General features: G+C 65.6%; 2 protein-coding genes across 5 annotated transcripts in view; one reads left to right on the plus strand and one right to left on the minus strand.

Moving 5' to 3' along the window:
• FBRSL1 (fibrosin like 1) overlaps positions 1–13,360 on the plus strand; it is a 37,571-nt gene extending 24,211 nt beyond the window's left edge. Inside the window, exons 6-20 of one of the 4 annotated variants that reach the window (XM_080649594.1) lie at positions 4,523–4,568; positions 5,197–5,539; positions 5,686–5,903; positions 6,506–6,574; positions 6,742–6,956; positions 7,550–7,600; positions 7,768–7,863; positions 8,266–8,334; positions 8,448–8,477; positions 8,630–8,701; positions 9,107–9,236; positions 10,862–10,939; positions 11,090–11,173; positions 11,424–11,628; positions 11,994–13,360. In XM_080649594.1, the coding sequence (XP_080505720.1) occupies positions 4,523–4,568; positions 5,197–5,539; positions 5,686–5,903; positions 6,506–6,574; positions 6,742–6,956; positions 7,550–7,600; positions 7,768–7,863; positions 8,266–8,334; positions 8,448–8,477; positions 8,630–8,701; positions 9,107–9,236; positions 10,862–10,939; positions 11,090–11,173; positions 11,424–11,628; positions 11,994–12,699 (2,412 nt within the window). In that variant the 3' untranslated portion in view covers positions 12,700–13,360. Of the gene's footprint in view, positions 1–4,522; positions 4,569–5,196; positions 5,540–5,685; positions 5,904–6,505; positions 6,670–6,741; positions 6,957–7,549; positions 7,601–7,767; positions 7,864–8,265; positions 8,335–8,447; positions 8,478–8,629; positions 8,702–9,106; positions 9,237–10,861; positions 10,940–11,089; positions 11,174–11,423; positions 11,629–11,993 lie in introns of all 4 variants that reach the window. The other 3 variants (XM_080649595.1, XM_080649597.1, XM_080649596.1) reach the window with 3 other exon arrangements.
• Positions 13,361–14,648: 1,288 nt separating this feature from the next.
• LRCOL1 (leucine rich colipase like 1) lies at positions 14,649–19,819 on the minus strand. The gene is made up of 6 exons (XM_080650137.1): positions 19,488–19,819; positions 17,173–17,290; positions 16,300–16,425; positions 16,031–16,156; positions 15,828–15,950; positions 14,649–14,775 (listed from the first exon to the last, which is right to left on the minus strand). The coding sequence occupies exons 1-6, from the start codon at positions 19,715–19,717 to the stop codon at positions 14,773–14,775; spliced, it is 726 nt and encodes a 241-aa protein (XP_080506263.1). The 5' UTR covers positions 19,718–19,819; the 3' UTR covers positions 14,649–14,772.
• Positions 19,820–22,304: the final 2,485 nt, after the last annotated feature.

Below are 22,304 nucleotides of genomic sequence, written 5' to 3' on the forward strand. Positions count from 1 at the left end.
ACTGCAGCTGACCTGTGAGGACCCCCCGCCCCAGGCAGAGAGAAGGGCCTCTGCCCTCTGGGCACCCCAACTTCCTTTCTCGGGCACCGGCCAGGTGAGGCCGTTCACGGATCTGGGGCTGGGGGGCTGGTGCAGGCAGGAAGGCAAGTGACTCCAGGCATTTCCAGTACGTGACTGAGGGCGCGGGAGGGGAGGCCAGCATCGCCAGCAGCAGTGCCTGGCCTCAAGCAGCTGCTCGGCACCCACAGGGCACCTCCCGACCCTCACTGGGCCCTTGGGACTCATGCCCACAGAGTTGGACAGGCTGGCTTGTCCCGTTCCCTGACGCACAGAGGGCCAGAACCAGCGGTCAGAAGCACCGTGGCTGCTCGGGGAGGGGGGGCGGGGACAGGCCAGGAGAAGGGGCAGCTGGATGTGCGGGTCGGGTGGGCAAGAGAGCGGGGGGCTGCTCTGTGCCCTGGGTCTGTCTGCACAGACCCAGCAGGTGCTGGGCATGGGGACAGCAGGCAGGCGGGCAGCCCCCAGGGCCTCTGGATGGGCAACAGGAAGGCCTGGGCTCTGTGCTTCTGGCCAGTCCGCTTGTCCCAAACCTGCCAGGGTCTGAGGTTCCCCCTCAGCCAGCAGCAGCCCTGGAGGCTGGCATGCAGACAGAAGACAAACCTCTTTGCAGCCTCCCCTGGGAATGCCCGCCCGCCCCCCCCCCCCCCGATGCACCAGGCCCCGCCCGTGACCCCGCTGTCCAGTCAGTGCTGCAGACCTCCCACCCCCACCCCAGTCCTCTCGGCCGCTGTGGGCCTCCCACCCCCTCCTGTGGGGAGGCCCCTGTGCAGCCCAATGGCCGGCCCGCCACACGGGGGTTCGTGTCTGACTGCTTTTCTGTCGGAAGAACCTGGGGTGAACAACGGTGTGGGGCTCATTAGGTGGCCAGCTGGGCCTGGGCTGGCTGCCTGCCGTCTGCCCAAGTGGCCCGGCCAGGTGGCTGGCTGGCCAGCACTCCTTTTCCATCCCCTGCCTGTGGCCACAGCCCGCCCTCAAGCCATGTCTGTCTGTCCGGCCTCTGCCAGACGCCTTGCCAAGCCATGCTCCCAGCGCTCGGCCTCTGCCAGCCCCTGGGCTGCGGGAACGGGCTGGGCCCTCCGTGGACAGCAGTTAGGCCTGCCCCGCCAGCCTCCCGCAGCCAGACCCCTCCTCGGAGCCTGTTCCTTTGCTCACTGGGCCCTCAGGGTGCCTGTGCCTGGGACGGAGAGTATTCGGGCCCTGACCCGAGCCCCTGGCCTGGGATGAGCTGAGCAAGGTCCACCTCCTCAGGCAGGGGGTGTCCTCCCACGACAGGCGGGGGCAGCGGCTTCGCGGCCACAGCAGCTTAGAGGTGGGCACCCTCCATCCCAGTGACCGGCGTGGGTTTCTCCACACCCCCCGCAGGGTGGCCTGGCCCTGCCTGCTGCTCTGGAGTGGGGTGGGACCGGCTTCTGCCCGCCAGGGCCCGGGTGTCTGCCTGCTGGTGTCTCCCCCTTGCATCCCCGCCAGGGAGACGGTGAAACCCAGGCGCAGGGGGGCGGAGCTGGCATAGGACAGGTGTGGAGCGCTGTCATCCTTCCAGCCCCAGCCACTGACCTCGCTGCTCCCTGACTCAGTTTCCCCCTCGGTACACTGGGCGTAGGAGCGTCCATACTCGCCCTGAGCCGGGAGGCGTCGGCCACACAGTACTCGCCTTGCTGGGTGCCCTGAGCTGGTAGCGGCGATGGGGTGGCGACCGCGCGGGACGAGCAGCAGCCCGGCGGGCAGATCCGCGCCTCGGGGCTGGATTAGTCGGGCCTGCCCGCGCCCCGCCTCCGCCCCGCCCGCCGCGCTCATCGCCTCCGCCCGTGCCCACCAGCGGTGCGCCCTCCGCCGCGGGCCCCTCGCCGCGCCCGACGGGCCTGGGGCCCCGAGCATCGCAGAGCACCCCGAGCCCCAGCGGCGCGGCGGACCTGCGCCCCCGGCCTCGGCGCCGGCTAGGAGGGCGTGGGAGGGGCACCCCGACAGGCCGAGTTCGGGGTGGGGGGACCCGGGCTCCGCTGCCCGCATCCGTGCCTCCCGGCTCCTGCTCCGGCCGAAGGACTCGCTGCGATCGCCTGCGGAGCGCGCCGGCCCCCGGGCGCCCGCGGTGAGTTCGCGGCAGTGGCTTCGGGGAAGGACCCAGGACTCGGGGGGGCCGGGTCCAGAGAGCAGCAGATGCAGGAGGGGCCCCCCGTGCTGCGTCCCCGTCTCTCTCAGGAGCCGGGTGCAGTCGGGCTGGGGGCCCGGGCAGCCAGGCGCTGGGGGGCCCGGCGGCGGAGGCGGGGCCTGGCGTAGTGGGGGGGCGCGCCTTTGTCTGCGCCCCGGCGCAGGCTGGCCACCCGGTCCCGGGCCGCAGCCCTGCCCTGCCCTGCCCGAGGCGGAGTTCTTTGTCTGGGCGGGGCGGGGCGCGGCCAGCGAGCCCGTGCCGCGTGTTTCCTCCGAGGCTGCCCAGCCGGTCGGGTCCTCCAGACAAAGCGCGGTGGCCGCCAGGGATCTCGCCCAGGAAAGTCGGTGCTGCCCTGACCCTGCAGCCGGGGACCTCCCTCCCGCCTGCACATTGACCTGGAGTGACCCGCCCCAGCCGGCTCAGGCCGGGGCTGGGGAAGGACGTGGCTGCCGCTCCCGGTCGGGTCCTGTCTCAGTAGATAATCCCGGGAAGTGACTGTCCCAGGTCGGGTCCCTGCAGAATAGAAAGGGCCCAGGACCTGGGTGCAGGCGGCCTCTGTGCACACGCTGGGAGGGGCCACCACCTCCACATGGGCGTGGCTGGGCCCGCCAGGTGCCAAGCCTCTGGGGGGGCCCGCCTGTCCCTGCCCAGGGCCCCTGCAGACCCGGGGTCCCTCGGCTTCCCTGAGCAAACTTTAACTTCGGCCGCGGGACGTGGGGACCGCCGGAGCTGGGGGAGCAGCCTCGGCCAGGACCGCATCCCAGGGGCTGGAGGGTGCCCCTCCCCACCCCTGCCCTCACTCCCCTGGCTCTCCTGGCCCTGGGCACCACCTCCTGGCCCAGGGTCTGGTGTTCTGGGCTGGGTCCTTGAGCTGAACCAGAACTGGGGGGCGGAAGCCTGCGGCCTTGGATGCACTGACCCCAACCCCGACCTGGGCTTTCTGAGGGACTGGTCTGCAGTGCCCTCTGACCTGGCTGCTGGCCAGTGATGCTCTCACACCACACCCACTCTCACACCAGCTCCCCTCCCCCGCACCCCCTCCCCCAGCTCCCACAGACCTGGCCACTGTCTTGGGGTCGGGAGCAGGGCTTCAGCCCCTCCCTCCCTCCAGCACCTCCCACCCAGGGCCCAGCCCAGGAAGGTGACAGCTACCAGCTGGCCCGAGCTCATCAGTTCATTGCCATCAGCACCAGAGATGGGGAGCCCGTGGCAGTGTCTCAGGCCGGGGACCCTGAAGACAGGGAAGAGGCCGCCACGCGCTTGCCCGAGGGAAGGGGCCTGGGACTGGGAGGGCAGGCGGGCATGCCCTGCCCCAGGGCTGACACCCCACCCACCTCCCCTGCAGACCCCAGCTCAGGTAGCCCCCCACCCCCATGGGCACTCAGCAGGGCTCTAACCTACCAGCTGCTACTCACCATGTGGAAGGTGCCGGAAAAGACAAACAAACGGGAAGAGGTCACAGCAGTGGGCCCGTGCAGGATGGACTGAGCCTGTGTCCTGTGGGGGGGTGAGAGTCACAGGTGGGCTCGGACCCTCCACTGCCCCCCTCAGTCGGGTAGAGGGCTGGGGCCTGTGCTGTCCCCTCCCTGGCGGACACCCTCCCACCTTTGTGCCAACCGGGGTCGTGCCCTCCTGTCGTCAGCGCGTGTTCAGGACTGCATTTGCTGACTTTCTTCCTGGTCCAGTTTTGGGGATGCCCTCGTGGGGTGCACCTTTGGCACGTCACTCAGCCCACCCACAGCAGCCCCGGGCTGCCTCGTGCACCCGAAAGCCCAGGGTGGGAGCGTCTGCAGACCCAGCAGAGGGAGGGCGACGAGAACGTGGGCACTGGTCACGGTGAGGGCTGCTCGGCACTGGACCCCGTCAGCTGTACGCCTTCGGCGGTAACCGTATGGCGCTCACCTCTCCAGGAAGGTGTTCGAAAACAAGCAGCCGGGGATACAGGTCTACGGGGGCTCCTGCCAGACATCGAGGGCCGCGTCCCGACCCCGACTGCCCTCCGTGGCTGCCTCCCAGGAGGAGGTGGCGAGGGCGGGACGTTCCTCTTTGCCCAACCCAGTCGTCCACGCCGCCCTGGGCACTGCGCCCAGCACTGTGCCATGGTCCCCAGGCCTGTGGCATGCCGGTGCAGGAGGGCTGAGGCATGGCGGGCCGTGTCCTGCAGTCCTGGCTGCCGCTGAGCACGGCCGCGTGTCCTGTGTGGCCCTGTGCTGGCAGCCGGGCCTGGGCTTGGCCACCCTCCCACGTGGGGGCTGTGGGCGCCAGGGCAGAGCTCGGGGCCTCTACCCTCTCCTCTGACCCTCCTCTCTCTTCCAGGCATCTGTGGGCTCTGAGAAGCTCTTTGCCCCGGCAGCCGAGAAAGGTAAGGGCACCCCGTGGCCTGGCCCAGCCTCTGGGGAGGGACCGGATGCTCCGGGGTCAGCAGGGGCCTGCTGGGCCCCGTGGGGAGTGAGGCTGTGTCCCCCAGAGAAAGTCGCGAGGAAAGACGGGGAAGCAGGGAACGTGGTCTCCGTCAGAGCCAGGTGGCCCTGCCCTGGGCACCGGCCAGCTGCCGGCGTTCCCCGTGGGCTGGTCGCCGGATGCCACGGACTCCCCCTCGGCTCACCTGCCCCGAGCCCGCGGCCCTGCGTGGACAGGCAGGTGCAGTGTCCTGTCAGGCCTGGCTGGGCGCAGCACAGAAAAGAGCCCCTTTGCCGGGAGGCCCATCCGATGGGAGCAGGTCTGTGGGACCTGCAGCAGCAGCCGCGGCAACGGGTCCCTGGCTGGTCACTTGAACCCAGAGCCAGGAATTACGGAGTTGCGGGGCGGCTGTAAAATGGGGCCACAGCATCCCGAGCTGGGGTTGCTGCAGGACCTCTCGGGCCTGTGCCCGCCCCTCCGCTGGCCCCGGAAGTGGGCGTTGGGGGCTGGGCGCCGGCCGTGACCTCGCAGGCTGTGGGCCGCATTAAATGTGGGGCTCACAGGCTCATTCCGGGGGCCTCTCTCCACAGGCCCCACGCTAGGCGAGACGTCGGAGGCCAAGGCCGGGCTGGCACCCAAGATCTCGGGCCTGGAGCGCAGCCGCGAGCTGAGCACCGAGCTGCCCTTCCTGCCCTCCGTGCGCAGCCCCGTGCCCTCCTCTGGCCCAGTGCCCGGCGCCCCTGCCAGCCCGCTGATCAAGAAGGAAGCCCTCGCCCTGCCCCGCCTCACCCCGCAGCCGCCGCCTGCGCCCCCGCAGCCCCGGGCTCCGCTCCCGACACACGTGCCTCTCCCCCTGGGCGCTTTCCACGGCCACTGCCACAGCCACGGCCACGGCCACGGCCAGGCTGCGCACAACAGCCTGCTGGGCCTCAGGTAGGCCCTGGCCTGGCCCGTGTGGGCGGGGCGCAGACCAGGGGTGGGCCAGGCAGGTCGGGGGCGGGGCCTGGGCACAGACCCGGGGACAGGCTGGCAGGTAGGGGCGCCCTCAATCGCTGACACTGAGCCCCCCATCCCTACAGCAGGAGCAGCAGCGTCAGCAGCAGCGCCAGCCTGGGGCTCGCGAAGCACGCGTCCCTGTCGCCGCTCGGGCCGGGCGCGCACCTGTCTACCTCACACCTGGCGCTCCGCTCCCAGGCCCAGCACCAGCACCACGCGGCCATGTTCGCCGCCCCCGCGACACTGCCCCCGCCCCCGGCGCTGCCGGCCAACAGCCTGGTCCTCCCGGGACACCCCGCCGGTAGGTCCGGGTCACCGCCCCCTCCCTGTGAGGCTCACTCCTGGGCAGGTGGCCGGACAGGCTGGGGGAGGGGTGCAGCCCCCAAGGCACAGCCTCTCCCTGCGCCAGGCCCAGTGCTGCCTGACCAGAGCCCCCAGCGCCCGTGGCCCAGAGGGTGCCTTCCCCAGGGTCCCACTGCCAGGCCTCTGTGCGCACAGGTGGGCTGCGTGCAGACACGGCCTGCTCCACCCGGAGCCCTTGCCGGGCTGGCCAGGCGGCGGGGGCGGGGGCTGGAGCTGCCCAGAGCCTGCTGGCCCTTCCTGCTCCATCCCTATTGGGGCGAGGTCCCCCGGTGCAGCCGAGGGGTCTGAGATGAACAGGGGCCCCCTCCCTGCTTGCTTCTGGCAGGTGCCCCTTGGGGTCGGGTTTAGGTCACTCCTGTTTCTCCACGGGTCTCCTGTCCGGTCTTTGTAAACATCGGAGCCGGCAGGCCGGCTGGGACAGCTCAGTGCCGGGAGGGAGGACAGGGTCAGGGTCAGGATCAGGGTCAGGGTCAGGGTGGCCCAGCCCGGCAGGTGCCCGCGGCCGTGGTCCAGGCTCACGGTCTTCTCTCTTGCCTTTAGATGCCAGCCTGTTGATCTCATTCAGCCCGCCAATCATGTATTGCCAGCCTCATGCGGGGATTCTGATTGGTACTTGGTCACAGGCCCCTCTCTTACCTCCACCCTGGGGCCCGCACCTAGCGAGCGGCCACCACGGCTTGGCCTGCCGAACCCGGGAGTGCCAGGTGACTATCCGCCTCGCCCCGCCCGAGCCCGCGGCCGACGCGCCTCTGTCTCTCTCTCTTTTTCTCTTGTAGATCGCGAGCTGCTCAGGCAAGAGCTGAACGCGCGTTTTCTGGTCCAGAGCGCTGAGCGGCCCGGCGCCCCCCTGGGCCCGGCGGCTCTGCTGCGGGCGGAGTTCCACCAGCACCAACACACACACCAACACACACACCAGCACCAACACACACTCGCCCCCTTCCCCGCGGGGCTGCCCCCGACGCCGGCCCTGCCGCCCGCCGCACCCCCGCCGGTGCGTAGGCCCAGCTGGCGGGACACGGCAGGCACACTCTAACCTGCACGCAGCTGACACCGCCCTCTGCCCGGCTGGCCTCCGTCCCCTCCCGGTCTCGCTCTAGTCCCCCGTCCTGGGCTTGGGCAGGCACATCACGTTCACACACGGGGACGTGGTCTCGGGGCCGCTGTCCGCACACGGGCCCTGGACGTCTCAGTGTGCGACCGGACAGCAGGTCTGCGGCCCTGACGGGACTGAGTGGCCACAGGAACCCGGCCACAGGGCCTGGCCTCATGATCCAGCTGCTCTGTCGGGGGAGGCCACGAGGCCACCCCGCCACCCCACCCCACACCCCCCGGGCTCTGCCCCAGCTGGGCCACCCCACCGGGGCTCTATGCCCCCACCTGCAGCGCCTCCTCCCGTCTCGGCTGCCAAAGCAGAAGGCCTGGTGGGCGCGTGTGCTTCGGGGAGCCCTGGTCAGCTGGCTGCAGCCCAGCCCAGGAGGCTGGATGGCCACCCAGGCCACCTCAGGGCCGCTGGGTGGGGGTACGGGCCCCTGGAGGGCCTCGGTGTGCAGGGCCAGCCTCACCCTTCACTCTCTTCCCCTCTAGTTTGACAAGTACACGCCAACGCTGGACAGCCCCTACCTGCGACATTCCAACGTGAGTGGCCCTGCTTCTGGCCCCGTGTGGCCGCGGGGTGGGGGCGATGGTGCTTCTAAACAGGTCTTGTCGGAGTCCTAATGCAGGAGGGGGCCTGAGGGCTGGGCGTGTCCCCCAGGACCCGAGTGCTCAGCTGGAGCCTGGACGCCCCCCTTCCTCTCTTGCAGTTTTTCCCGTCCTTCCCGCCCTCCATCCCGGGACTGCCCTCCCTGCTCCCACACCCAGGTCCCTTTGGATCCCTGCAGGGCGCTTTTCAGCCCAAGGTACCGGCTGTTCCTGGGGGGCTGCCTGGGGCTGGTGGGGGGAGGCCCGGGGGTGTCCCCAGGGGTAGGGGTGGCAGCGTGCGGAGAGCACCGGACACACACACCTCCCCGGGGGACTCAGCCTCGAGGCCAAACCCCGAACCCTCAGTGGGGCCCAGTCGGCAGCAGCTTAACAGCGGTGCTCAGGGCTGGGGGAGCAGTGCAGGGCGTGGTCAGGGGGGCAGGTGACTCCACCCGCAGCCCTGGCCCCGGCACCTCACTATCAAGAGCCTTTTCCTCCCCCTGAGCCCAGGATGCAGGGGGGGAAGCCAGGTCCCCCGGGGGCGGCGCGCAGGGCGACTCAGGAATGGGTGCTGTCGGGCCTGGGGCTCCACAGCCTCCCATCCTGTCCTCTCCCCTCAGACTTCAAACCCCATCGAGGTAACGGGCCGGACCAGCGCTGTCCACACCCTGCTGCCGAAGGGCCCCGGGGTAGGTGGCAGCTGGCCCGGCGGCCCCTCCCTCCCTGGGAGCGTCCCCACCCTCCCCCGGGGCTGGGCCGAGGCAGAACCCGCACCTAACGCTTGCTCTTCTGCCGGCCACAGGTGTCCGAGCCGTACCGGACAGCGGTCAGGGTGAGCGTGGGCAGGTCTCCTGGGGGCGGGGAGGGCCCACGGCCGGGGAGGACTCTGGGTACCTGTTGGCAGGCCCTGGGTGCCCTGTGACACCGGGACCCAGGGGTGCTGGGGGGCGAGGAGGCCCCGCTGAGCGCTCGCCGCCTCCGCAGAAGCCGGGGAAGTGGTGCGCGGTGCACGTGCAGATCGCCTGGCAGACCTACCACCACCAGCAGAGGCTGAAGGTGAGCCCCGCCCTGCCGGCCCCCAGGGGTTGCCCCCTCCTCGCCTGGCGCTGGGCTGGGCTGGGCTGGCAGAGCTGGGAGGAGACAGGACCGTGTGGGTGGGGCCACCATGTCACCCAGGTGACCCAGGCCTGGGGGGTGGGAGGAGCGGACCCTGTGGGTGGGGTGGACACGCACCTGTGCCGGTCCCACGATGTCCCGTCCTCCCCGCAGCCTTGGACCCTGTGCCCCACCCCCGCCCTGGCGGGCACCTGAGCTGCAGCCACGAGCAGGAGACGAGACTGAAATGCAGGGGGCGCTCCTGTGAGGGCCCAGCTCAGGCGCAGCTCCCTGCCCTGGGGGCTCCGAGCAAGGTTCCCTGAGAGGGGGGTGAGGCAGCACGCTGGACACCTCTGTCCCCCGCAGATGCAGCTGGACCCCCACAAGCTGGAGGTGGGCACCAAGCTGGACATGCTCAGCAGGCCCCCCGCCCCGGGCCTGCTCCCCGGAGTCCACTACCCGCACGACCGGGCCCAGTCCCTCTTCTCCAGCTCAGGTAAGGCCGCCTGGGGCTGGGGCTGGGGCTGCGGCTGGGGTGGGGGGACACCTGTTACTCCTCCCGCCATCGCGCCCCAGAGGGACCTGCACTCCTCCCCCCCGCCCCCCCACCAGGGCTTGTCTCTGACGCCCTCCCCAGCCAGCCTCCCTCCCAGGGAGGGTTTTGGCTTCTCGCTGGAGGTAGAAACTGCCCCGGACTCCGTGTCCCCCCGCTGGCAGCCACACCACTCACATTGTGTCGGGGTCCCCGGGTGCACCCCAGATGCAAGGCCTCCCTAGCGGGACTAGGACCCAGCGTACACACCACGCGCTGAGACGTCACCGGGGAGCGACAGCCACGTAGCCCAGGGAAGACCTGGGGGTGGGCCGGCTGAGGGGCGGCGGCGTGAGCCTGTCCTCCCAGCACCAAACGCACCCGCTCCGGGGCCCAGCGCCCAGGCTCCTGTGTGCACAGACCACCTGCAGGCTCGAGGGGGTCAGCTCAGGCACAGGGTTTGCACAGCAGCCCTCCTCTGAGAGAAAGGCGAGGCCTCCGGCCCCCGAGCCGCCCACGGGCCTGGGTGTGAGCACAGGCCTCGGCACAGCTCCTCCTTCCCAGCTGCCTGGGTGGCACCTCCAAGGTCCCTCCCTTCCCCGTTCTCTCCCCTCACGGCCCCACTGTCCCCTTGCACGTGGGGGTCTGGGAGGCCAGCCCGGTCACCTGGCTGGGGCTGGGGTGCAGGGTCGCCAGGTCGGCCACTTTGCAACACTCTGCTGGCCTCCGGACCCAGCTGAGCAGCGGCCTCCCGGGGTCTGATCCTGCAGACCAGGGCGCCCCGGTCCGTGGTGGCCACAGCCCTGTTTGCGGGCACCCCCAGGCCATGCTCCGTGGGGCCCAGGCCGTGGCCTCTGCGGCTTGGAGCCTCAGCTGCCTGTCCCCAGCGGGTCCCGCTCTTCAGCCCAGGCCGGGCCCTCCGGGTGCCCACTCCGCTTGTCGGGCATTGCCCTGGGCCGGGGTCAGGCGTGCTGTCTCGTCCTGAGTCCACCGTGGCCCTTTCCCCGCTGCCTCCTTCCCCCACTGCCTCCCTACCCCCCTTCCCAGCCGCACCCCCACCTGACACCGTTCCCATCAGCACTGTTCTCGCTTCTGGGTTGGTTTCTTGGGCTTGTGAGTCACTGAGATGCGCGTTGAACTGTAGCCGAGGGCCGTGGGGACGGGACCCCGCTGTGTCGGGTGGAGTTGCCTGCAGGAAACCTGAGCGTCCATGGTTAGGGGCCCAAAGATGGAGCTGGGGGACCCCCATCACCGTCTTCACAGAAACGCCCTGGAGTGAAGGGCGTGCACCCCGCCTGGCCGTCTCGAGGTTCAGTTCAGGGGCGGCCTTTTGCAGCCGTAACTCAGGCCACGTCCACGGGCCCAAGACCAAAACCCGCCGGTGACCAGGGTCGTCCGTTCGCTTCTGTCAGGGTCTCGATCACGGGCGCTGGGAGCCGCCCACGAAGGCCCGGCCTCTGTCCCGGGGTGCACCCCTCCTGCGCCCCTGGGGTGCTGCCTGGCCCCCTGCGAGGGGGTGGGGGTTCCTAGAGAAACACAGAGCCCCTGGAGCGAGCCGACAGGTGCTGCCAGCTCCACCCTGCCCCCAGGTGCTGCCCATCCCGCCGCCAGCCATTTCGGCCCCTCGGCCCATCCCGGCAGCTTCCTGCCCACAGGTCACCTGGCAGGTAGGTGCCCCGAGGTCCGTGTGATGGGGGTGGCCTCGGAAAACCTGGGCCCCTCCGGCTGCACAGCCGGCACCTGCCGGGTCCCGGGGCCACGGGGAGGGCGTCTGGCCGGAGCCACACAGGCCCTGAGCCCCGCCCGCTGCCCCGCAGACCCTTTCGGCAGGACAAGCACCTTCGGGGGCCTGGGCAGCCTGGGCAGCGCCGCCTTCGGAGGCCTGGGCAGCCACGCACTGAGTGAGTGACCTGCCCACACGCTGTCCTCCCCCCCACACCCCCGTGGGCTTCCCCACGTGGCCTGGGCTGCACCCACACGCGTGTCCTTCTCCCCCTCTCTGTGGGCTTCCCCACGTGGTCTGGGCTGCACCCACTTGCTGTCCTCAATGCCCTGGGGACTCACCTGGGGTCCGGGAGGTGTGTCTTCTCCCGCAGCCCTATGTGGGGGGGGCAGTCCCCTGGCCTCATGTCCGGCCGCCCGACCCCCCAGCTGCAGGCAGCAGCCTCTTTGCCCCCAAGGAGGGCTCCGCACTGCACGGCCTGCCCAGCCCCCAGGAGGCCTGGAGCCGGCTGCACCGGGCGCCCCCGTCCTTCCCCACGCCGCCCCCCTGGCCCAAGCCTGTGGACACCGAGCGGGTCTCAGCCCTGACCAACCACGACCCAGAGCCTGACAAGGGCCGGGAGGCTCGGGAGCGGTGAGTGGGCCCTGGAGACGGCTCATCCCGGGGCTGAAGCTGGACCCTCAGAGCGGGGGAGGCCAGGGGAGGACCCCGCCTGGGATCTGGCAGGAGCCGTGGGGGGTCTGTCCTGAGGAGCGGGCAGGAGGGAGGGGGCCTCTGGGGCAGCCGGGGGTGGTGGGCTGGCCGCGGGTACGGAGAGAAGGGCTCCCGCAGGCCCCTCCGCCCAGGCCCCGCCCCACTTTCCCCAGAACCTGTATCCGGGCGTTTCACTACCAGCTCGTGGGCGCGGCAGGCCCTGCGCCGAGGCGGGGTGGTGGCAGGCAGCTTGCTTTGGGGAGAAGCCTGTCCGCCCTGCAACTGCGGGGTGTCTGTCACTCCAGGGACCTCCTGCTCCGGGGCCCGGCCGATCCGCGAGTGAAGGCGAGCCGCTCCCCCGCCCGGGAGGCCCCGGCGGCCGCGCGCCCGCAGTCCCCCTGCGGCAAGGTGGCCCCCAGCGACCGCCTGCGCCCGGCGGGCCTCCTGGGCACCGGGAAGCCGCCCGAGGGCGACGTGAAGGTGAAGGAGGAGCGCGGGGAGGACGGCGACGCCCCCGAGCCCCCGGGCCTGCACCACGTGCGTCTGGGCTTGGCGTGGGAGCCGCCGCGTGACACCTACCGCGGCCTGGAGCTGCCCCGCCGCGCCCCGCCCGCCGTCCCCGCCCCGGGCCCCGCCGCCCTCGAGCTCCCCGAGCGCCTCTACCGCGACCGAGAGCCCCACGACTACAGCCCCGAGCGCCTGCGGGCTGCGCACCTGGGCGCCGCCCCGCACCTGCCCGCCCCCGCGCACCTGGGCGCCGCCCCGCACCTGCCCGCCCCCGCGCACCTGGGCGCCCTGCACTACCCCCGCCTCGGGCCCGCGCTGCACAACGGACTCCTGGCGCGGACCCCGCCGGCCACCGCTGCCCTCGGCGCGCCGCCCCCGCTAGTGGCCGCGGGCGGGGCCCCCACGTCCCCCGGGCCCCCCAGGAGCAGGACTACGCCTCTCGGGGCTCCCGAGGCGCCCGACTTCTCTCCGTCGCGAAACCCACCGGAGGTGGAGGCGCGGTAGCTGCGGAACCGCCTGGTGCGGCCCCGCCCCGCCCCGCCCACCGCCCCGCCACCTGCCGCTCCGGGAACTAAGCACAGGCCCTCGGCCCGGCGGCGCCCCTGCCCCCGCGGCCTGGGGTTCGGGGTGCCCCACTCAGCTTTTGGGGGGCGATCTCCTGTTTTCTGAGCCCAGATCAGGCTCTTGGAAGAAAATTCAAGTTTGTACATTTTTTTCCCACAGGTGAGAAGCGTTTATAATAGATTTGTATTTTTTTCAATTTTGTGCTCTTTAGACATTTAAAAGGAAAAAAAAGTTTTGCTTTTTAACTTTTAGTTCCGATTTGCGGTTTAACAGCCTCAGATCCTTTCCCAGAGCCCCGGGGTTTGTGGGTTTTGGTGTTTTGTTTTGTTTTTTTCGTCTTATTTATGGAGAAAAAACGGTCATTTTGTCCAACACACTGTGAGGCCCCCACTCAGGCTGAGCCCTGGCCCTCCCTCGGCGCTTGGAACCGAAGTTACAGATATTATATTAAAAGGATAATTAATGTGCACACCTGGTTTTTTGCCTTATTATGCAGAAGTGTAAGAAGATTCCTTTTTTCAGTTTGTAAAAAAGAACAAATGGAACAAATGTAAATAGTCTATTAATATATGTGACGTCATTAAATTCTGAGTCAAAGCACACTTTGTACAACGTCCCTACAGAGCGCTGTGTCATTCACTGGGTCACGCAGCCGCGCCTGTGGGCACGGTGACCCTTCAGCTATGCCAGTGCCGCGGGCGGGCGGGCGGGGGGCTGTGGGGAGAGGGAGCAGCGCCCCTGCTCCGGGCACCTCTGGGGACCCTCAGAAACCCCCTGACAAACAGGGTTCTAGAAGCGAAGACGACATTGATCACAAAAAATCGACTCCTGTTTCCTCCGACGGCATCAGCCAACGCCTGTCCAGCGTTTCCCTCCACCCGGCCAGCACCTCGCGTGGGCGGTTCTTCTGGTCTCGGTGTTACCTGCGTAGCCGCACGGACATCACCTGGGGGCACCTGAGGTCTCGGTGACCCGCCAAGGCCCACATCGCCACCTGGTGGCCGACCGTGGGGTTGCGCCGGGCCGAGCGGGTATCTTCATGCTTCCTTTGCAGGTGAGGGGCTCACGCGTTGCCTCCAGTGAGCACCCGGACCAGGGCTGGAACTCACAGCCTTTTTGTGTGGGACCTTGATTTCCTGTTTCCTGTACCGTCAGCCGTGTTTACAGTCTTTTCAGTTTGAGATAACTGACTTATTTTTAAATATACCTTTATTGATTATATAAAGGGAGAGAGAGAGAAACATCCATGATGAGAGAGAGTCGTGGATCGGCTGCCTCCTGCACACCCCCCAGTGGGGATCGAGCCCCCAACCTGGGCCTGTGCCCTGACCGGGAATTGAACTGTGACCTCCTGGTTCCTAGGTTGATGCTCAACCACTGAGCCACACTGGCCTGGATTCGACTGATTATTTTTACTTGCAAAGACAAAAGACACAAGTGTCTCTATTATGGAACGCCCGAGGTGGGGGGGGTGTGTGTATGTGGGACGTGTGGCCTTTCTCTGCCAGGTCACGGCTGGTCTGGTTCACACAACTTCGACTGCTGCAGGGGTCCTCAGACTTTTTAAACAGGGGGCCAGGTCACTGTCCCTCAGACCGTGGGAGGGCCGGACTATAGTTTAAAAAAAAAACTATGAACAAATTCCTATGCGCACTGCGGGCCCGGGACGCGTCGGCTGCTAAGCAGGACAGGCAGCGGCACCCGGCGGGCCGGATCCATGTCCTCGGCGGGCCGCCTGTGGCCCGCGGGCCGTCGTTTTAGGACCCCTGGTTAGGGGGTCACTGTTGCACCAGATCCGAGCAGACCCTGCTTTGTCATCGTCCCCACATTTTCTACGGATCTTTTTTGCCTTTATTGTCTGAAGAAAAGAGACGTGACGACACCCACTTGGGCTCCATCAGTGGTTTATTGGTGACGGCGCTGAGCGGCAGGCCCCGGAGGAGCAGCGCGGCCGGGAGCTCCTGCTGAGGGGCCGTCGGCGAGTCCTGCCGCTGCACACGGGTCCTGTCGGAGTCACTGAGGACACAGCAACAGTCAGACCACGCCCAGCCAGAGGCCTGAGAACACTGACCCCCCTGTGCTGAGGGACTCAGCTCGCCTGGGACAAGGACTCGGTGGGGACCATATGGCTCATTCGGCCACGATTTGGCACATTTCTGTGAACACGTGGGGCCTGGGTGCTGGTGATGCCACATCGGGATGTGGGTGCCGAACACGGGGAGTCAGACACCCCTTCATAATCAGACAGACAGATGTGTGGGTTCTACCAGCGGCACATATCCCATCAGGGCTGTGTTGTCCCCACAACCCATCTCCGGCCCCCGTGCCCCCGTCTGCATCCTCCCTCACCTCCGTCTGCCCCCTCCCCCCACTGAGGTTCAGCCAGTGGAAGGCTCCTGGGGAGGGTCCTCTCTCAGCCTCCGGCCCGGGGTGGTGGCAGGCCCTGTCCGCTGTCCCCAGGTCTCCCGGTCCCACGGTCCCGTCCTTCACCAGACGCCTCAGCACTGTTCCCACTGAGCCCGGGATGGACCTGGAACCTTCTTCTGCCCAGGGCCTCCATCCTTCCAATGCCCCGTCCAGCCTCCACCCACCCTGGCTGCCCCATGCCCCGCCCACCCCACTGGCTGCCTCACGCCCCGCCCACACCCCTGGCTGCCCCACGCCCCGCCCACCCCACTGGCTGCCCCACGTCCCGCCCACACCCCTGGCTGCCCCACGCCCCGCCCACCCACTGGCTGCCCCACGCCCCACGCCCCGCCCACTCCCCTGGCTGCCCCACGCCCCGCCCACCCCCTGGCTGCCCCACGCCCCGCCCACCCCACTGGCTGCCCCACGCCCCGCCCACCCCCCTGGCTGCCCCACGCCCCGCCCACCCCACTGGCTGCCTCACGCCCCGCCCACCCCCCTGGCTGCCCCACGCCCCGCCCACCCCACTGGCTGCCCCACGCCCCGCCCACCCCACTGGCTGCCCCATGCCCCGCCCACCCCACTGGCTGCCCCACACCCCGCCCACCCCACTGGCTGCCCCACGCCCCGCCCACCCCCACCCCCACCCCCCTGGCGCTCACCGGGGGCAGGCAGTGCGCCAGGAGCCCGCTGCGGGGCACGCAGCGCGGGGAGCTGGCCTCGGTGAGGCGGATGCAGCACAGGCTGCGGCACTCCTTGTGGTCCACGCAGTGGTCCTGGTTGGGCTGCGAGACAGAGGCCCCTGGACCGCTGGCCGCTGAGAAAGCGGCCGGTGAGCCCTGCGCCCGCCCCCGCCCGGCCTCACCTTGCGCCACTGCAGGCACTGGAGGAAGATGTTGCGGGCCGTGCAGAACTTGAAGGGGCTGTAGTTGTTGGTGATGCAGCAGTTGCTCTTGCACTCGTGCATTTCGGTGCACGCGTAGCCGTTGGGCTGCAGGGCGAACGGGCCAGGCCTTCCTGCCACCGGGACCTCCCAAGAGGGGGTGCCTCCGGGGGGGCCCCCACCGCCCACCGGGACCTCCCAAGTGGCGGTACCTCGGGGGGGGGGGCCCCCCACCGCCCGAGACCTCGCACCTTCCGCCAGGACAGGCACTGCAGGAGGATGGTCTGGGATGTGCAGAACTTCTGGGGGTTCAGGCTGTTGGTGACGCAGCACTCGCTCTGGCATTCCAGGTTGTCTGCACAGGGCTCCCCGATCCCCTGCAAGGTCGGGCCCGGGACCTGCTCGAGGGCATTGCAGACCCCGAAAGAGCCCCCCCCCGCCCCCTGTTCTCCGCTTCCCTTGGTCCCGCCCGGGTCCCACCGGCCTTCAGACTTATCGAACCTGACGAGGTTTCTGGAACATTCACAGAGCAGGGAGGGTGGCTGGCCTGGGGGCCGTGGAAAGGGGGAGAAGGAGGGGACCTTTGTCTGTGTCTGTCCTGAGCCACGTGGGGGGACAGGAAAGCTAGTGAGGGGCCGAACCGCAGGGCGGGAGAAGTGCTACAGAGGCCTCCCTCGGGGGTGGCTCAGTGGTTGAGCCTCGACCTAGGAACCAGGAGGTCAGGGTTCGATTCCCGGTCAGGGCACAGGCCCGGGTCGTGGGCTCCATCCCCGGTGGGGGGCATGCAGCGGGCAGCTGGTCTGTGACTCACTCTCATCATTGATGCTTCTCTCTCTCTCCCTCTTGCTTCCTTTCTCTAAAAATCAATAAAAATACTTTTTAAAGAAGATCTGCTGGCTAAGCGTTAAAGCTGGGACTGCGGCTCCCAGATGAGACCAGCAGCCAGCTTTGGGGTGAGAAGCAGGACCGAGGAGGAACTGACCTTCCAGAGGGTCACGGGGTCGTGGGGCATCGGGGGAGCAGGCACAGGGCACTCAGGGTCGCGCACCCTCTGGAAAAGGGCCAGGGATCCCCGAGACCCCGAGAGCAGGCCAAGTGTGCAGGGACTCGGGCATGGAGCCTACCTTATGGGACAGAACCAGGATCTCATTCTCCATCGTCACCAAGGACACAGGCCGCGCCCAGAGCAGCAGCAGCAGCAGCAGCAGCAGCAGGCACCCGGCGAGCGCCATCGGCGGCAGCCTGTCAATGTCCAGTCTGAGGAGCGTCCCCCACGCCCAGGGCTTCCTGCCCAGGCACCCACTTCCGCCCCCTCCTCCTCCCCACCATGGTTCTCTTGCAAAATGGATATGGCTTTTTTTTTTAAATATATTTTATTGATTTTTTACAGAGAGGAAGGGAGAGGGATAGAGAGTTAGAAACATCGATGAGAGAGAAACATCGATCAGCTGCCTCCTGCACACTCCCCACTGGGGATGTGCCCGCAACCAAGGTACATGCCCCTGACCAGAATCGAACCTGGGACCCTTCAGTCCGCAGGCCGATGCTCTATCCACCGAGCCAAACCGGCTAGGGCTGGATGTGGCTTTTTAAAAAATTAATACACATTGCCCTAACTGGTTTGGCTCAGTGGATAGAGCGTTGGCTTGCGGACTGAAGGGTCCTGGGTTCGATTCCGGTCAAGGGCATGTACCTTGGTTGCGGGCACATCCCCAGTGGGGAGTGTGCAGGAGGCAGCTGATGGATGTTTCTCTCTCATCGATGTTTCTAACTCTCTATCCCTCTCTCTTCCTCTCTGTAAAAAATCAATAAAATATATTTTAAAAAAAATTAATACACATTATTTTTCTAGAGCAGCTTTAGGTTTACAGAAAAATGGTGCACCAAGTCCAGAGAGGTGCCATCGACCCTTCTGCTGACCTTCTGCCTCAGTTTCCCTTGCTACTAACATCTTTACGTTGGTACGGTCTGCTTGTTACAACCGATCGACTGGTATCGATCCATTGTTATCACCCCAAGCCCATAGTGGACCTTGGGGTCCCTCTGTGGGTTTGGACAAACATAGGATGTGCTCATCATTTCAGTGTCACACAGACGAGCCTTTCTTCTGTCCCCACCGCTCCGCCTGGAGTTGGAATCACAGGACGTGGCCTTTTCGGAGGGCCCCTGTCACTGAGCCATACTGTGCGCGGAGGGTCCCTCCGTTGTTGCAAATTTCTTTTTATTGCCAAATGGAAATGGGCTTTTAACCGCCCTTTCCCCGGGGACCAGCGGGCCCTTGGTTAGTTTAAACAAGAGCATGTTGCCAAAACCGGTTTGGCTCAGCGGATAGAGCGTCGGCCTGCAGACTGAAGGGTCCCGGGTTCGATTCCGGTCAAGGGCATGTACCTTGGTTGCAGGCACATCCCCAGTGGGAGGTGTGCAGGAGGCAGCTGATCGATGTTTCTCTCTCATCGATGTTTCTAGCTCTCTATCTCCCTCCCTTCCTCTCTGTAAAAATATCAATAAAATATATTTTAAAAAATAAATAAATAAACAAGAGCATGTTGTCCGGCCTGTGTGGCTCCGTGGTTGACCGTTGACCTGGGAACCAGGAGGTCAGGGTTTGATTCCAGGTCAAGGGCACAGGCCCAGGTTGTGGGCTCGATCCCCAGTGTGGGGCGTGCAGGAGGCAGCCGATCCATGCTTCTCTCTCATCGTGGATGTTTCTCTCTCTCTCCTTTCTTCTCTGAAGTCAGTAAAGACCTATATTTCTTGAAAAGTGGTGAAGATGGTAAATGTTGACACAATAAAAAAGAAGCCACCAGTACCTCCCCCCGGGCCCCGGAGGTGAGTGGCGTCTGAGCTTGAGGAGCAACCCAAGCCCCTGGCTGTTCCGACGTGGGCAGTACAGATCTCTGAACCACAGCGACCACGTTTTTGTTTTTGTTTGTTTGTTCTTCCTTTTTTGTTTGTTTGTTAATCCTCACAGGAAGATTTTTTTCCCCATTGATTAAAAAAACTTTTTTTTTTTTTCATTTGAGAGAGAGAGGAAGGGAGAGGAATAGAGAGAAACATGAGTGAGAGAGAATCACGGATCGGCTGCCTCCTGCACGCCCCCCACTGGGGATCGAGCCCACAACCCGGGCCTGTGCCCTTGACCAGGAATCGAACCCTGACCTCCTGGTTCCTAGGTCGACGCTCAATCCCTGAGCCACGCCAGTCAGGGCACACAGCTACCACTTTTTGAGCATGGACCCCACTCATCGGGGCACAGGGGGGGGCTGCCTCAGCCTCACGTTGCCTGCTGAGACGCTGGTGCGCCCCTGGCTAGGCTCTCGGCCGCTGGCATTCTTACACACAGAGAAACAGACCGTGTGGTGGAGGCGTGAGCTCGGACCTTCCCTACAGAAGCACTGCCCCCGGTAGCTGACACTTGCTGCAGCAACAGCAGCCTTACCTTTCAGCTCGGTCCACCTGCTCGGCTGCGGAGAAGAGGGGCCAGCCAGGTCGTACGGTGGAGTCACCCCGGGGCCAAGCCGTGGCCGAATCACTGGGCCACCGCTCAACCCTCCTTCCTCCGTCCTGCCCCCGCCTTCCACCCGAGAGGGCGTCTTTCATCATCCGCCCGAGACCGGGGGGCGATGTCCGGTTCCCCGGCCCACACCAATCCCCGGGAGCCAACCACATCAACGGCCGGAGAGGCCAGCGCTGGTCAGGGACCAGAGCCTCCCTGGTTCTGCCCCATTTCCAACGCAGGACCAGACCGAGAAGCCAAACCTGGCCCCTGTCCATCGTGTGGCCCCTCCCCACCAGGATCCCCAGTGGCCTGCTGGGCGGCTGATAGGGTGGGGCCGGGGCCAAGCTCTGGGGAGACGGCGTGTTTGTGCTCCTGGAACATTGTTCTCTTGTTTATTTCTGCACAGTGTGTTCATAATAAACACCATAATGACTTATTTGTTATTGGCTGTGGGCCAGGCTCCGTGCGGGGCTGTGCCGAGGAACAGGCTGTGACCCTCCCATCACCTCGGAGCCCCAGGTTTACTTTGGGTAGTGGACCCATCACCAGACAGGTCACAGAGAGAGCGGTGGGTGCCTTTAGGGGTGGCGGGGATGCCCAGAGGGAAGGCCTGGGTGATGGAGGGTCGTGGTTAAGAAAATATATTGTTGCCGAAACCGGATTGGCTCAGTGGATAGAGCGTCGGCCTGCGGACTGAAGGGTCCCAGGTTCCATTCCGGTCAAGGGCATGTACCTTGGTTGCGGGCACATCCCCAGTGGGAGGTGTGCAGGAGGCAGCTGATCGATGTTTCTCTATCATCGATGTTTCTAACTCTCTCTCTCTCTCCCTCTCTGTAAAAAAATCAATAAAATATATTAAAAAATATATATATTGTTATTGATTTCAGAGAGGAAGGGAGAGAGAGAGAAACATCAATGATGAGAGAAAGAATCCCACACGCCCCCTACTGGGGATGGAGCCCGCAACCCAAGCACGTGCCCTGACCGGGAATCGAACCGTGACCTCCTGGTTCATAGGTTGATGCTCAACCATTGAGCCACACTGGCTGAGCAGGGAAGGTATTTTAAGGAGTGGGGAAGGGGGTCTGCAGGAGAGGGAAGGGAGAAGAGAGGTGAAGACTGAAGGGGGGGCAGGGGTGAAGCCAGGTGTTGGGGTGGGTGGGAGGGGTCAGGCCCTAGAGGAGGGCAAGCCCCGTCCTATCAGGGTCATGAGTGTTTCAGCCACAAGAACAGGATCAGAGAGTTTGAGAAAGTGGGCTGGAGCTGCGGAATGCAGGCGGTGGGGGCGGGGAGGGAGCCGCGAGCCTCGAGGCAGCAGCCCGGGAGGAGGAGGCGGCTCGGTGTTGATGGCTGGCAGCCCGGAGGAGGCCTGGGGTTGGGTGGGTTCGGTTTAGCCAGGGCCTCGCAAAGCACCTCAAAACTCAGTGGCATGAAAGGGCGTTTTACTATCTCTTGGGGCTCCACGGGGGGCAGCTGTCACTCAGAATCGCTGGGGATGGCAGGTGGGCTGACTGTCCCCGAGGCCTGTGACAAGCACGTCCAAGACCAGGATGGCTGGAGCCTGGGGTGGCCAACACCCGCCCGCACGGCTGGCTGCCCCAGAACCCGTGCCCGAGTCCCAGCAGGGACCTGAGAGGCTGTGGCCAGCCCAGGAGGCAGCAGCCTCACACCGCACCCCCTCCCGCCCCCAATCCGCCGGGGTGGTGGGGGGAGGAGAGACACGAAGTCACCTGAGCTTAGGCTGAGTGCCTGAGCCGTCAGCTGAAACCCCAGGAGTGGACAGTAACCGGGGACAGGGACAGCGCGTAGGTGAGGAGAGGAGGGGCTGGCCCTGGGTTTGGGGTTTCTTTTCGGCAGGGGTGACGAGGAGGAGACGTTCTAAAATTAGATCGTGGTGATGTGTGCGGAGCCCTGTGAATGTACCAGAAACAACGCACTGTGCATCCTGAGCAGTCTGGCCTGTTGTATCTCAATAAAGCTCTTTAGCAAAGGAAATGTGGTTGAACTTTTCCTGGAAAACTTTGATTTTAGGTTGTTATTTATAAATAATTTTTTTATTCTCTCCTTGCCAGAGAGTAATATTTCCTTTTAACCAAAGGTTTTAGAATTCAATGGACTATTTTTTTTTTGCTTGTAAAATGCCTTTTTAAGTAAAGAACCATTATTAGCTGTGGTTACAAATTTGCATTAGGAGTTTCCACTTGATTTCTCAGATTTCCTACCAGCAGGCGGGGAGACGCCTGATCTAAACCTCAATCCGGTGCGCGCGCTCCCGAAACCAATCCAGCACAGGCTGCGCTCCGGGTGTGGGGGGCTCCTTGAGGTCTAGTGGGTGGACCCTCATAAACAAGGCTACCTTGTCAGCGACGCTCTGAAGCTCTCCTGTGGCCCAACCCATGTCCCTAAGGACACAGGCAGGAAGTCCATCTCAAACGATGAGAGAAATTAAATTCTTGGACAAACGAGCTTCTATCTTTTCTTCCTAGAAAAGATAAGGAGAAAACACTACGGGTATTCAAGAGAGGAAATGCCTGCAGGCGGCCGGCAGGGCGGCGCTCCGGCCCAGGAAAGATGAGGGCGGGCAGTGCGGTGCGCGTTTCTCTCTGTCGCAGGAATTCAAAGACTTTTAGCCCAGCCTTCTCCGCGGGAACCTCTTTTTGTTGTTAATTCTCACCTGAGGATATTCTTCCACTGGTTTATAGAGAGAGTGGAAGGGAGGGAGGGAGGAGAGAGGTGGGGAGGGAACTTGCAACCCAG

The sequence above is a fragment of the Plecotus auritus genome, assembly GCF_963455305.1.
Source record: "Plecotus auritus genome assembly, chromosome: 13".
In the NCBI taxonomy this organism is placed as follows: Eukaryota; Metazoa; Chordata; class Mammalia; order Chiroptera; family Vespertilionidae; genus Plecotus; species Plecotus auritus.